The sequence below is a fragment of the Sceloporus occidentalis genome, unplaced genomic scaffold, assembly GCF_023333645.1.
Source record: "Sceloporus occidentalis isolate IW3139 unplaced genomic scaffold, rSceOcc1.0.p SCAF_3, whole genome shotgun sequence".
Taxonomy (NCBI): Eukaryota; Metazoa; Chordata; class Lepidosauria; order Squamata; family Phrynosomatidae; genus Sceloporus; species Sceloporus occidentalis.
The window spans coordinates 129,140,065-129,153,348 of record NW_028316983.1 but is presented as its reverse complement, the minus strand read 5'-3'; the positions used below and the strand labels follow the sequence as shown (position 1 = coordinate 129,153,348).

General features: G+C 41.3%; 2 protein-coding genes and 1 pseudogene across 11 annotated transcripts in view; all 3 read left to right on the top strand.

Annotated features, from left to right (window-relative positions):
- Positions 1 to 13,284, top strand: part of LOC149316757 (protocadherin gamma-A6-like) — a 379,402-nt gene that overhangs the window by 94,696 nt on the left and 271,422 nt on the right. Inside the window, exon 1 of one of the 10 annotated variants that reach the window (XM_089516213.1) lies at positions 2,663 to 5,093. The exons of the other annotated variants lie outside the window; for them this stretch is intronic. Coding sequence (XP_089372339.1) covers positions 2,676 to 5,093 — 2,418 coding nt within the window. The 5' untranslated portion in view covers positions 2,663 to 2,675. Of the gene's footprint in view, positions 1 to 2,662; positions 5,094 to 13,284 lie in introns of those variants that run through there. 10 annotated transcript variants of the gene reach the window in all.
- The window catches only part of LOC149316760 (protocadherin gamma-A6-like), a 211,839-nt gene that overhangs the window by 39,188 nt on the left and 159,367 nt on the right, over positions 1 to 13,284 (top strand). The window lies entirely within an intron of this gene.
- LOC149316764 (protocadherin gamma-A12 pseudogene) lies at positions 9,666 to 12,080 on the top strand (annotated as a pseudogene).

The following is a 13,284-nucleotide window of genomic DNA, read 5'->3' as shown; positions in this document are numbered from 1 at the left end:
ACTCCATAGTATTTCAACCCCATGTCTTTTGAAAAAATGTTTCTTCAAAAATAACGTCTCCACATTCAGGTCATTCAAGTGAACAAGCGAAATATAATTATTTGAGCACCACGCTTTCTATTTTACCTGGAAAACAGAGGAACACAAATAAGTACAAAGTCTTATTCTTTAGACTTTCAGAAATCTGAAGCATGAAAGGCTCTTATTTATGCAATACAGTGTAATTGATTTCCAGATGACATTCTACAGGGCCTCTTTGGACCTTCCCTACAAAGACCTAAATGGAGATTTTGATTTGTCCTTCAGAGCAGCTTTTAAGGAAATAAACCTTCAACTTGTGATCATGCTTCCTATATACACTTTACTGGGTACTAAAAATATGAAGTGATTTGGAGGTTCAGTGTTGTCCAGTCCAGGATGTTGTCTCAGTTAGTATGAGGGGAGGAAATGAGGACAAGCTGTACATAATGTCTGTGGATATCTCTAGAAACATATGCCTGTGTGTCTGCCTTTGTAGGTATGAGTATCTATCTATCTATCTATCTATCTATCTATTGTGTGGAGAATTACTGCAACCAATCAAAATTAGCTTCAAAACAGACGTACCGACTCCCAGCCCCGGCAGCCAGTAGGATGCCCCAGAGGACCAGAGCATGCCAAAGGGGCTTTCCACAAGCCCCACAAGGGGGGCTGGTAACTACAGTTCCCAGTGCTGGGAGCGGAAGGTCCACCCCTTCCACTCCCTGCACCAATAGCGGGTAAGTCCGCCGAAGCGGAGGCTGCTGGGGCTTGGAGGCCCCAGCGGCGAAGGAGCTGGTGCGACATGGCCACCCCAGCAACCAGGCCAACCTGCTGAGTCGGGCGGCCTTATTTGTGTGTTTTCTTTCTTGGTTGGAGAGTAATATTTCTTAATTCCTTCAAAATGCTAAGGAATGTCAGCTTTCAGTCCAGCTTCAGCTGGAAGCTAAATGAACCTTGCAGACCTGTGGTACCAAACAGGGACAGGGAAAAAAGCCACATGTGATTCTGAGGGTTGAAAAAAGGGACAACAGGTTGAAATGAGAAAATCCAAAAAGATCACTTATAAGCCTGCCCAAACACCAAGACCTGCTTCTCCCATCTTCACATATTAGGGGAGTAGTGTCAGGGCAAAAGGTCTTTCAAGTAGTAGCATCTAGCACTTGGAAGAGCTTGCACTTCTGGGAGGTGCTTACCTAAACCATAATATTTTAGGTTCTAAACTAAGGCATCTGAACATAGTAGCTAAAGACACAGCAATACTTTTACTGACTGCTGTTTAAAACAACTTATCTTCTTGAGGTTGTGTGTGTGCGTGTGTGTGTGTGTGTGTGTGTGTAGTTTAATGATGGTTTTATAATTTATATTTTGAAATAATAGTTGCTTTAGAATCACTGTATTAAAGAGTGCTTTTAGATTGTTTCAGTGAGAAGCTTTGGTTCCAGGAACAATGTCCCAAAGACCAAAGGGTACACCAGATCTCCCCCCACAGAGGGCAGAAAAAGCCTTTGGATGAAGAAATAGGATCTCAGATTCTCTGCCCTCACCTCCAAGACAACATGGCTTATCTCTGACAATTGATGTCCTGTGACATTCTCTGACACTGGAACTTTCCATAATTCCAGTGCTGGAAGGTTGGGGAGAAGATCTGCTGGGTGTGTGCCAAATTACGGTGTGGAGAAGGGGCTTTATTGGATTGGTATTAACTTTAGTTACAGGTTCAAAACACACTGCAGAAATAATCAAGTTTGAGATTGCTTTAACTGCCCTGGCTCAATGCTAGGGAATTCTGAGAAGTGTAGTTTTGTGATACATTTAGCCTTCTCTGTCTGGGAATTTTGCTGCCACAATAAACTACAATTGCTAGGATTCCCTAGCACTGAGTTGCAGCAGTTAAAGTGGTCTCAAACCGGATTATTTCTGCAGTGTGTTTTGGACCTCAGACAGTAGATTTTTAGTCAGCTATAACACTACCATCTTGCCAGAATTAGGTAGTTACCCAAGGTAGCTTCTTCTGGGATCCATCAAAAGTCAGCAAAGTATAATTAATTAATTAATTAATTAAAGTGTTACTTTTTATTGCCAGAGAAAAAGAGAAGGTGCTTCTGAGATTCCCCCTCTCCTTCAGATTCCAAACTTAATTTAGTCTGCCTTGGTTATGCAGCTTAATTTGTGTGGATGCAGTTCTTCTGCAGATGACACATGAAGAGCAAGAATATAATGTACATCACCAAATCAGTCAATATCAGTCATCAGATGCACCAATCTAGCTATGCTATGCATGTATATTTTACAAGAAGCATATTATTGATTCAGGGAAATGTAATTCAATGTACAGTCCTGCAATATGGCCCTATGGATGAATTTATTAGGTTGTGAGTATAAGTAAAATGATCATAATATAAGAAAAATAAAATTTGGTTTGTGATTACAGTTCCAACATGAAGCACCTGTAGTTTTTGGTTATGACTCTAGGTGTCACTGTTCACCAATCCAGCAGAGAAATGTATAGAGAGCTTCAACCAGCCATCTCTGCTGGTAAAATACACAGGAACAAAACTAACAGATACCAGATAGACGAGACTTGGATTGATGGTTTAGGGAACAAAATGCTTTAAAGCCTCACAGAATCTGCTTTGAATCAGAACTGCAAGAGAATGGAAGAAAAACGCAGTCTTTGGAACTTCAGAGGAGGAATCCTGCACTGCCTTATCATGGTGTTTGTTTGGAAGGCAATCTCTGGGCAAATTCGTTATTCCATTCCTGAAGAGATGCACAAAGGCTCTTTTGTGGGGAACATTGCAAATGATCTGGGAATGGACAGAAAGCAAGTTTCAGAGCATGGACTCCGCATTGTTACTAGTAAAGGTATGATCCAATATTTTGAACTGAATTTTCACAGTGGGCATTTACAGACCTCTGAGAGAATTGACAGAGAGGAAATTTGTGCAAAAGCAGAGATCTGTATCTTAAAGTTCCAAGTTATTGTTGAGAGCACCTTAAAGCTTTATGTCACTGAAGTAGAAATTTTAGACATAAATGATAATGTCCCTTCTTTTCTGTCGATGGGATGGGAACTGAAAATCAGTGAAACATCTAACCCTGGATCACAGTTCCCTCTTCCTGAAGCTCAAGATCCAGACCTGGGGACAAATTCTATTCGGGGCTATGAACTCACAGGAAGCAGTCATTTTTCACTATTGGTGCAAAGAGAAGAAGATGGTGTAAGGCACACTAAAATGGTGTTGGAGAAAGCTCTAGACAGGGAGGTGCAATCAATTTATGATCTAATCCTGACAGCTACCGATGGGGGTGAGCCAATCAGATCTGGCACATTACAAATCCACATCACTGTTCTTGACTCAAATGACAATGCACCCATTTTCAGCCAATCAGCCTATGAAGTGAGTGTCGATGAGAACATTCCCAGATGGTCCACGATTGCTACAGTAAAAGCCACAGATCTGGATGAGGGAATCAATGCAGATATAAAGTATTCTTTCCAAAAAATCACCAAAAGAATATCCCAGATTTTTCTGTTGAATTCCACAACTGGAGAAATTACCCTAGCAGGGAACCTTGACTATGAAGAATCATCCTTATATGAATTTGAAGTACAAGCCACAGATGGGGGTGGGCTGAGTGACAGAACAAAGGTTGTGATCTTTGTTACAGACTTAAATGATAATGCACCAGAATTAACAGTGACATTTGTAATTGGTTCTATCTCTGAGAACTCACCAACAGGAACTATTGTTGCCATTTTGAATGTACAAGATAAAGATTCAGGAGTCAATGGGCAGGTTACATGTTCAGTTCCCAGCAACCTACCATTTCTGCTAAAGCAAACACAAGACGATTTTTATACATTAGTGACAGAGAGAATCCTTGACAGAGAAGAAGTGGCATCTTACAATATTACCATTACAGCAAATGATAAAGGGACTCCAACACTCTCTACTTTTGAGATTATTTCTATGCAGGTGGAAGACACAAATGATAACCCTCCAATATTTGTGCAATCATCGTACACCTCATATCTTCTAGAGAATAATCCAAGAGGAACTTCCATCTTTACCCTAAAAGCAAATGACCCGGACTGGGAAGAGAATGCCAGAATATGCTATTCCATTATTGATGATCAAATAAGGAAATCACTCCTGTCCTCTTACCTCTCCATTAACTCTGAGACTGGGATTCTTTATGCCTTAGACTCCTTTAATTATGAAGAGATCCAGGAAATTCAGTTCCGGGTGAAGGCCCAAGATGGAGGCTCCCCACCACTCAGCTCCAATATCTCAGTGACCCTCTTCATCCTGGATCGGAATGACAATGCTCCAGAAATCCTCTACCCTTCTCCTCCTACTGATGGCTCCACTGGGATAGAGCTGGCCCCTCGCTCCTCTGAGCCAGGATACCTGGTCACTAAGGTGGTGGCTGTGGATGCAGATTCTGGACAGAATGCCTGGCTCTCTTACCAGCTGACCAAGGCCACAGAGCCAGGGCTCTTTACTCTGGGACTCCACACTGGAGAGATCAGGACAGCCCGGTTCCTTCTGGAGAAAGATGCCCTCAAGCAAAGCCTGGTGGTTTTAGTGAAGGACAATGGGCAGCCCCCTTTGTCTGCCTCTGTCACAGTCACTGTGGTGCTGGCTGACAGCATCCCTGAAATGCTCTCAGATCTCACCAGCATTTCAGCTCCTATAGATCCTCCTTCAGATCTCACCTTCTATTTGGTGGTTGCAGTGGCTTTTGTGTCCTGTTTATTCTTGACCTTCCTTCTTGTGTTAATGGCCATCAAATTGTACAGATGGAGAAATTCTCAGCTGTCTCAGTCTGGTAATGTTAACTTCAGTGGTGTTCCTATCTCCCAATTTGTGGGGATTGATGGAGTCCGGGCCTTTCTTCAGTCTTACTGCCATGAGGTTTCTCTAACCAATGATTCTAGGAAAAGCAAGTTTGATACTTCTAAGATAATTTATTCAGGTCATCCAAGCAAAGAACAGAACTCTGATTTAAAAAACCCTATCCTATCTGGGGAAGATGTATGCTTGAATAATGGTGATCTAATACAGGTGAGCAAATAATCAAATTTAAAAGATTTTCATTTCATGTTTTATATTTCTTTTAATATGATAATATAGTTCCCATGTGTCTGATCTAATTATAATCAAGGCAAGGTACGGTGGGCCATTGTTATCCATTAGGGTTTGGTTCCATGATTTCCGGCAGATAACAAAATCCCTGGTGGCTGAAGTCCCATTAAATACAATGGGATAGTAAAATGGTGTCCCTTATATAAAATGGAAAATCAAGATATGGTTTTTGGAACTGATTTATTTTTAAAATATCTTTAAGCCTTGGTGCTTGAATCCATGGATAACAAATTGGTGGATATGGAGGGCAGACTGTAATAACTTTTGATGAATGAGACTTTCTTTGACTATATTAGCACCCATTTATTTTGAGATAATTTTTCCATCTGTCTGTTGTCTGTAGTGATTCTGGAAACAATATGTTATTTTAGTTGGAAAGATATTCTACAAGTAGCCTTCATTAGGAATGGAGAATGTGTGCTCTTCCAGATATTTTTGAACTGCCACTCTCCTCAGATGTAAGTAGCATAGCCAGTGGTGGGAACCAATGGGAGTTGTGGCATTGCGAGGAATTTTAAGCTTTGCCTGGAATATTATTCTTGTTTTTCCCCCTTTCTTTCCTTCATTGGTCTACTAGGATCACAAAAAACCTGATGTTTAAGTATAAAGCTCCCACATCATTAAAATAGTACATTTGTCATTGTTATTTCATAGAATGTACCAGACATATTTGCAACAAATGCAGATTTTGGTTTCCTTTATACAAGTCTCTTGGTTTTGCTGTTGGTTCAGTATCATAATGATACTGGCATATTTGTAGCATTAAGAGCATTCCCAGAATTAATGCGGAGCACCATTTGCAGACTGTGTTGAGGTGGAGTGAGGCAGACATCATCTTCTCCGGACCGACAAACATTTGCATTTCCAGGAGCCTACAAAGTTTTCACAGGTTCTGAAGAAAAGCAGAAAACTAGCCAATCAGGTTCAACCCAGTCAGATGTAAAGTGGGATTGGAGAAGCCAAAAGCATCATGACTAGATAAGAAGCTTGGGTGCTCCCCTGACCAAGCACCTTGCCTGAGCATGATTTGCTAATGGCAATTCCCTAGTGACATTTTTATTTTAATTCTCTTCTCTTCATAATGATTGGACACAGGGACAACAAAAATATAAATATGCATAGAAGTATTTTAATTTCTCAAAAATCCACTTAATTTTGGAGTAATATTGTATCCAGTGCAATGACAGAGGTATTTAATTTCAAATTACTGTACATCACCTGATTTTCATATTCCTCAAGGAATAGCAATAGCAAGTACATTTTTACATTTCTTCAGTATCAGTGAACTAGCACTCCCTAAACAATTTACAATGTGTAAATTGTACACAAGCTGGGTACTCATTTTACTGATCTACGAAAGGATGGAAGTCCGAGTGGATGGCGGAGCCCTCCTCTAGGATCAAACAAACAACGTTGTGGCTGCAGTACCATCATTTAACCGTTGTGCCATCAGGGCCCAATATCAAACTATAACAGAGCTAATAGTGACATTGCAGGCAATGAAATCTACTTTCCTTCTTGTCTAAGATATTCTATTCATGTATTTTTATCACTTTCTGTGCCATCACTCCCCCACACACACATGCACACACAAAGAATAATACGCTGCTTACTGGTAAAACTGTGTTACATTTGAAATGTTGAAACCATAGGAACTAATGAAAATTCTAACTGAAAGATGTGAAAATTCTAACTGAAAGACTTATATCAGTTGGTCTTCTTGACAATTAGAAGTTCAGTCATCTCATGTGACCTTTGATACCAGTCCTACTGAGATAAGCAAAAATAATGTAAAGGTAAGTGGATATAGTATTGTTTCCCATCCATGTTAAGAACAAATACTAAGATATGAAGAAGCAAATAGCACATTATATCACCACACGTGTTCCTGTTATTGGGGAAATGGCTGCTTTTGGGACGGTTTAGCAATGTTTTAGCAACGGTAAGCCTCCATGGGATAATCTCCTAGGACCCAGAACAATTGATGCAAGGTACAGGAAAAGAGATTCCACCTAAACATTAGAAGGAACTTCCTGACAGTAAGAGCTGTTTAACAGTGGAACGCACTCCCTCGGAGTGTGGCCGAGTCTCCTTCTTTGGAGGTTTTTAAACAGAGGCTGGATGGCCATATGTTGTGGGTGCTTTGATTGTGATTTCCTGCATGGCAGTGGGTTAGACTGGATGGTCCTTGGGGTCTCTTCCAACTCTAGGATTCTAGGAAGATTGTGATTATGATCTTTCATTTTCATAACTACGTCTAGTAAAAATACTTTTTCTCTCTCCTTCCCTGTCTTTATTCTTCTCTACATGCATGTGCACACATACATGGAGTCATGTGCACAAATTAACTCGGGTAAACGTGTAAAAACTAATGTACTTTATTAATCTATTCAGTAGGGTAGCACTATTGATTTGTACAACTGAAAGTGGCTATGGAATGCTTTATAACCACCTAATTCACTATACTAGCTGCACCTGATATGAAAAGGATATGTAAAGGGGCATTTTTTAAAAGTTTTTTTAGATGCTGAGGAACTGGGATATTTGCTTTGCCTTCTGGCTGAGAGTAGCAAGAGACACTGTGCAGATGTTACCTAGGTTGATATTGATATTGATGGATTCATTTATGGTTTCAATTACATGAAAATTTGACTGGTAGAACTTATCCTTAAGATGTGTTTCACAACAGGCTCTATGCAAAATGAACCCAAAACAGCTACTTTCTGGGGGGGGGGGGGGGGGGAGGGATATCACTCTGTTCTGAACTTCCACATTTCATTTCAGAGGCTGACGTAAATGTAAATTTGCTTTTTTAAAAAAATATTTTCATAAACCTGTTTTCAATAAGGAAACAAAAAGATAAATACAGAAATCTAAAAACTTTGTTCAAGCAGTACCCAAAGTAGGTGATAGAACAGATTGAATATCTTGCTGTAGTCTTTCTTTGTTCCCACTGATAACATACCACGTTTGATGCCTCTCAGATCAGGCATGTGGATTCATACTGGCAAAATGCAATATGACCTGCTGACAGGCGGACAAACAGAAACACTTATACTAAGTTATAGTACAGACATAGTTGGAGTTCTGAAAAGTATCTTGTGCTCATGTGGCATTTTAAAAACTCCCTTGAATTATGATGTTATGCTTATTTTCACATGTAGAGTGAATGATGTATGTGTCCTATTACTTCTGTGCTGCTGCCACTGCAGCTGCTGTTGCTCTGCTTTTACTCTTATAGAGTATCGCTCATTTTGCCATGAGACTTGTTATCATTTGGTACTCCCCTTCCTGCAATCATGTGTACTTATAATATAGCATTCTTATAGAGGGGAGCAACTGAGCTACTGTTAATGAAGAAAGAACAGTTCCTAGTTTCACATGCTTTTTCCTTAGTGTTGTTCACACCACTTCTCTATCTGGATAGAAATATGTGATCATGTAATGGTGGCAGCTGTTTTATTTAAACACAAAACATAAACAAACAAACAAACAAACATGAACCTCACTTAGCTTAGTCGCCTAAAGTCCAGGCTTAGTAGCCCTGTTGATTGTTTCCTTCTCCAAAAGGCAGTGGATAAGACTGCCCACATTTGTGAGCCATGTGCAATGTGTCCCATGTGAAACATGTCTGCTGCTTTATCAGGACGTAAATGAATTCTCTTCTACAGATGAAATGCTATGCAAAGATAAACATGAAAGCAGATTTAGACAGAAATCTTTTCAATACTTGGATAAGCCTCTAAGGCCCGTTACAAACGGGCCATTTTGTGCGTGCGGAGCGTGCACTAGGGTTAGAAAGGGGCGGTGCTTCCGCACCCCCCTAACCCTAGTGTGCGCTCCGCATGCACAAAATGGGGGGGCAGCCGTTCCACATGGCCGCCACCATGAGGATGTCACGACCGCGCCGCCTCTATACGGGGCAGCGTGGACATGATGTCCTCGCTCCGCGCCAGGGCGCTTAGTGCAGCCTTAGCACGGAGCAGGAAGGAGCTCCGTTTCGGAGCTCCTTCCTGGTTTGGTCCGCTGGGCACAGCCTTCAGACAGCTGCGCTCAGCGGACCAAAGGAGAAAGGGGCCAAGGGGCCCCTTTCTCCTCCTCCCCGCCGCCGCGGGGTGTCTTTGGGGCTTGAAGCCCCAAGGACACCCCTTTCCAGGCTGCGGGGAAGGGGCCTTTTGCCACTTCCCCGCAGCCTGAAAAGCGGCGGATTGGGGCTTCAGCGGCTGCCGTTCTGGCCGCTGAGGCCCCGATACTCCAGGGAAAGGGGCGGGTACAGCCCGCCCCAAATGGGCAGTCTGTAACCTGCCAATGTGTCACTGTCCACCCATTTGAACAAATGCAGTGAGAGAAGCACCCTGCTTTGCCGTTCAGACTGACTTCTCTGACATAAAACCAAGGGAACCGTTCTAAGACCTTTTTTTTTTCACTTGCTACCATTCTCAACATCATACAGAGAAGATAAGATCTTCTTCTATTTGTTTGCTGGGGAAAATGAGAGAGAGGAAAATACTCCAGAAAACAGTGAGAATATGTTTGATTTGTTATACACTTGTGATCATTTGGAGGAAGGTTTCTGGGCAGATTCACTATTCAATTCCTGAAGAAGAACAGAAAGAATCCATGGTGGGAAACATTGCATTGGACCTAGGAATTGACATCAGTGGGATATCAGGCAACAAGGTCCACATTGGTTGTGGAGGTAGGATTCCATATTTTGCTTTGAATTATGAAAATGGACATTTATATACCACAGAAAGAATAGACAGAGAGGAGATCTGTGACAAAATACTGAAGTGTTTGTTAAATTGTGATATTATTGTCAAGAATCAAATGAAGCTGTATGCAATTGAAGTCGAAATTATTGACATAAATGATAATGCTCCCCGCTTTCCAGTCAGGGAACATAAATTAAAAATTAGTGAGACCTCTGCACCTGGGTCTCAGTTCCCTCTTCCTGAAGCTCAAGATCCAGATCTGGGGAACAATACTGTACAGAGATATCAACTTATAGGCAGTAGCCACTTTTCTCTGGATGTTCAAATGGGACTACAACATGTCAGAAGCCCTATACTAGTTCTGGACAAAATGCTAGACAGGGAAGAGCAGTCAGTTTATGATCTAATACTGACAGCTACTGATGGGGGTAATCCAGTTAGGTCAGGCACTGTGCTAGTTCAAGTAATTGTTCTCAATGCAAATGACAATTCAACAGTTTTTAACCAACTTGTCTATAAAGTCACTGTCAAGGAAGATATTCTCAAAGGATCCACACTCTGTATAGTAAGTGCAACTGATCTGGATGAAGGAAGCAATGGAGAAGTACACTACTCTTTCAGAAATATTGAGGAAGCAGCAACCCAAATATTTCACTTAAATTCTGCTACAGGTGAAATAACACTGACAAAGAACCTTGACTATGAGGAATCACCCTTGTATCAGTTTCAAGTGGAAGCAGAGGATGAGGGAGGTTTGTCTGACAGAGCCAAAGTAATTATAACAGTTACTGATGTGAATGACAATGCAACCCAAGTAGAAGTATCCTCATATCAACTTTGTTTCTGAGGATTCACCACCAGGGACAGTAGTTGCCCTTCTAAAAATACAAGATCAAGATTCAGAAACAAATGGGAAAGTCTTCTGCTCCATTGACACTAGTCTCCCTTTTCAGCTGAAAAAATCTTACAATAATTATTACAGTTTGATGACAGAGAGACCTCTGGATAGAGAGCAAGAAGCATATTATAATATCAGCATTACAGTCACTGATCACGGGGTGCCTCCACTTTCTACAAATTGCACTGTCTCACTCCAGATTTTAGATGTAAATGACAACCACCCAATTTTCGCAGAATCAGCCTATAGCTCCTATATTATGGAGAATAACCAAAGAGGGGCCTCCATCTTTTCCGTAAAAGCAAATGATCCAGACTGGGAAGAGAATGCCAGAATATGCTATTCTATCACTGAAAGTGAAATAGGGGATTCTCCCCTCTCTTCCTACCTGTCCATTAACTCTGAGACTGGAGATGTCTATGCCTTGAACTCTTTTGATTATGAAGAGATCCAAGAGATTCAGTTCCAGGTCAAGGCCCAAGATGGAGGCTCCCCACCACTCAGCTCCAGTGTCTCAGTGACTCTCTTCATCCTGGATCAGAATGACAATGCCCCCCAAATCCTCTACCCTTCCCCTCCCACTGATGGCTCCACTGGGATAGAGCTGGCCCCTCACTCCTCTGAGCCGGGATACCTGGTCACTAAGGTGGTGGCAGTGGATGCGGATTCCAGCCAGAATGCCTGGCTCTCCTACCAACTGACCAAGGCCACAGAGCCAGGGCTCTTTACTCTGGGACTCCACACTGGTGAGATCAGGACAGTCCGGTTCCTTCTGGAGAAAGATGCCCTCAAACAAAGCCTGGTGGTCTTAGTGAAGGACAATGGGCAGCCCCCTCTCTCTGTCTATGTCACAGTCACTATGGTGCTGGCTGACAACATGATCTCACCAGCATCTCAGCTCCTGTAGATCCTCCTTCAGATCTCACCTTTTATCTGGTCGTTTCAGTGGCTTTTGTGTCCTGCTTGTTTTTGATGTTTCTCCTTGTGTTACTGGCCATCAGGCTGCACAGGTGGAGAAATTCTAATCTGTTTGAATCTGGAAAAGTTACATTCAGTGGTGTTCCTGTTTCCCAGTTTGTGGGGATTGATGGAGTCCAAGCCTTTCTTCAGTCTTATTGCCATGACGTTTCCCTGACCACAGACTCAAGGAAGAGCAAAACTAAACTTTCAAAGGAAGTTTCCTCCAATACGTTAACTAATCAGCAGGTGAAGGACAACATCCTCATTGCTGAAGACTTTGATTCTGAAAATCTGTCTTTTAATCAGGTGAGCTACTGGGTTTTGAATTTTTGAGTTACCTCTGTCTCTTAAGCTCAAGGTGGACAGTTAATTTAGAGTAAGCTTTTATTTTTCTAAATTTTGGCTTACATTATGTATTCCTAGTTCTTTTCCGTGGTCTTTGATACTACACTATGCTAGGATTAATCTAGAAGAAAATATGTTATTTTAATATCCTGATTGTCTTGTGTGGCACTCAAAATTCAAAGTAGCCCTTTCTATATAACTGTAGTTCAGCTGAGATCATGAGCATCCTCTTGTGTTTCCAATGTCAGCATCTTGTGTGAAGGTAGTTTCCACTAGAGGTATTTTATCTGGAATAATAAAACTGTAAACAGTTGTATGGCAGCTTACAGAATAACATACTTGTTCCCCATCTTCATTTGTAAATTACAAACCTCTTCATTAGATGCATGCAGTATAGTCATTCATATCATTGTACACTCACCTTGGCTTTAGGCAACATATTTCCTCCTGCATTGTCACTCAACAACCATTGTTAAAATTGAATTGATCACATCATCTCCACATCCACAAATTGTTGTATTCCTATGGACAGTCTCCTGCAGATACTGCTTATATAGGTTTGTATCTGGACTTTCCATTCTACCCCATGCATCTGAGGAAGTAGACTCAAGTCTACATAATTAACTGCTCTTTCAGTTAATTGAAAGGTGCTACAAGATCCCTTTACATACTTAAATATTCAGTACACAAAGTGTGCACGATTAGGAAGGAATTGATTGTTGGCTGTGAGGTCAGAACAAAATGCAAAGCAGAAAGTTCTGTGCTGTGTGTGTGCGTGTGCTGGAAACATAGACATAAGAAAAAGTATATGTTTCTGGTGAAGGTGATCTGTAACTTTGCCTTTAGAAGTTAACAGTTCTCTTTTACTTTTTTCTTGATGTATAGCTTTGTTGGTTTGTTTTTGTTCATACATTAATTTGAATAAGCAATGATAAGATAGTGTTGTTTTTGTTCTGTACACAGCTTTGGGGGGCAGTAGCTGTAAATTTGTATAGAAATCTCAGAAACATGTTAAAATAGACATAAAATCATCTGCATTTTTGGTCAGTCACCTTAACAGGACAATTCTGTTGCTATGACTGAGTGGTACAGAACTGGTAGATTTGGGATGCTTTGTTTCCAATGTCTACCACAGCCTGCCTAAAGTCTGCTCTCCCTTCTTTCACCACTCCTGACATGAGAGATCTAAGGA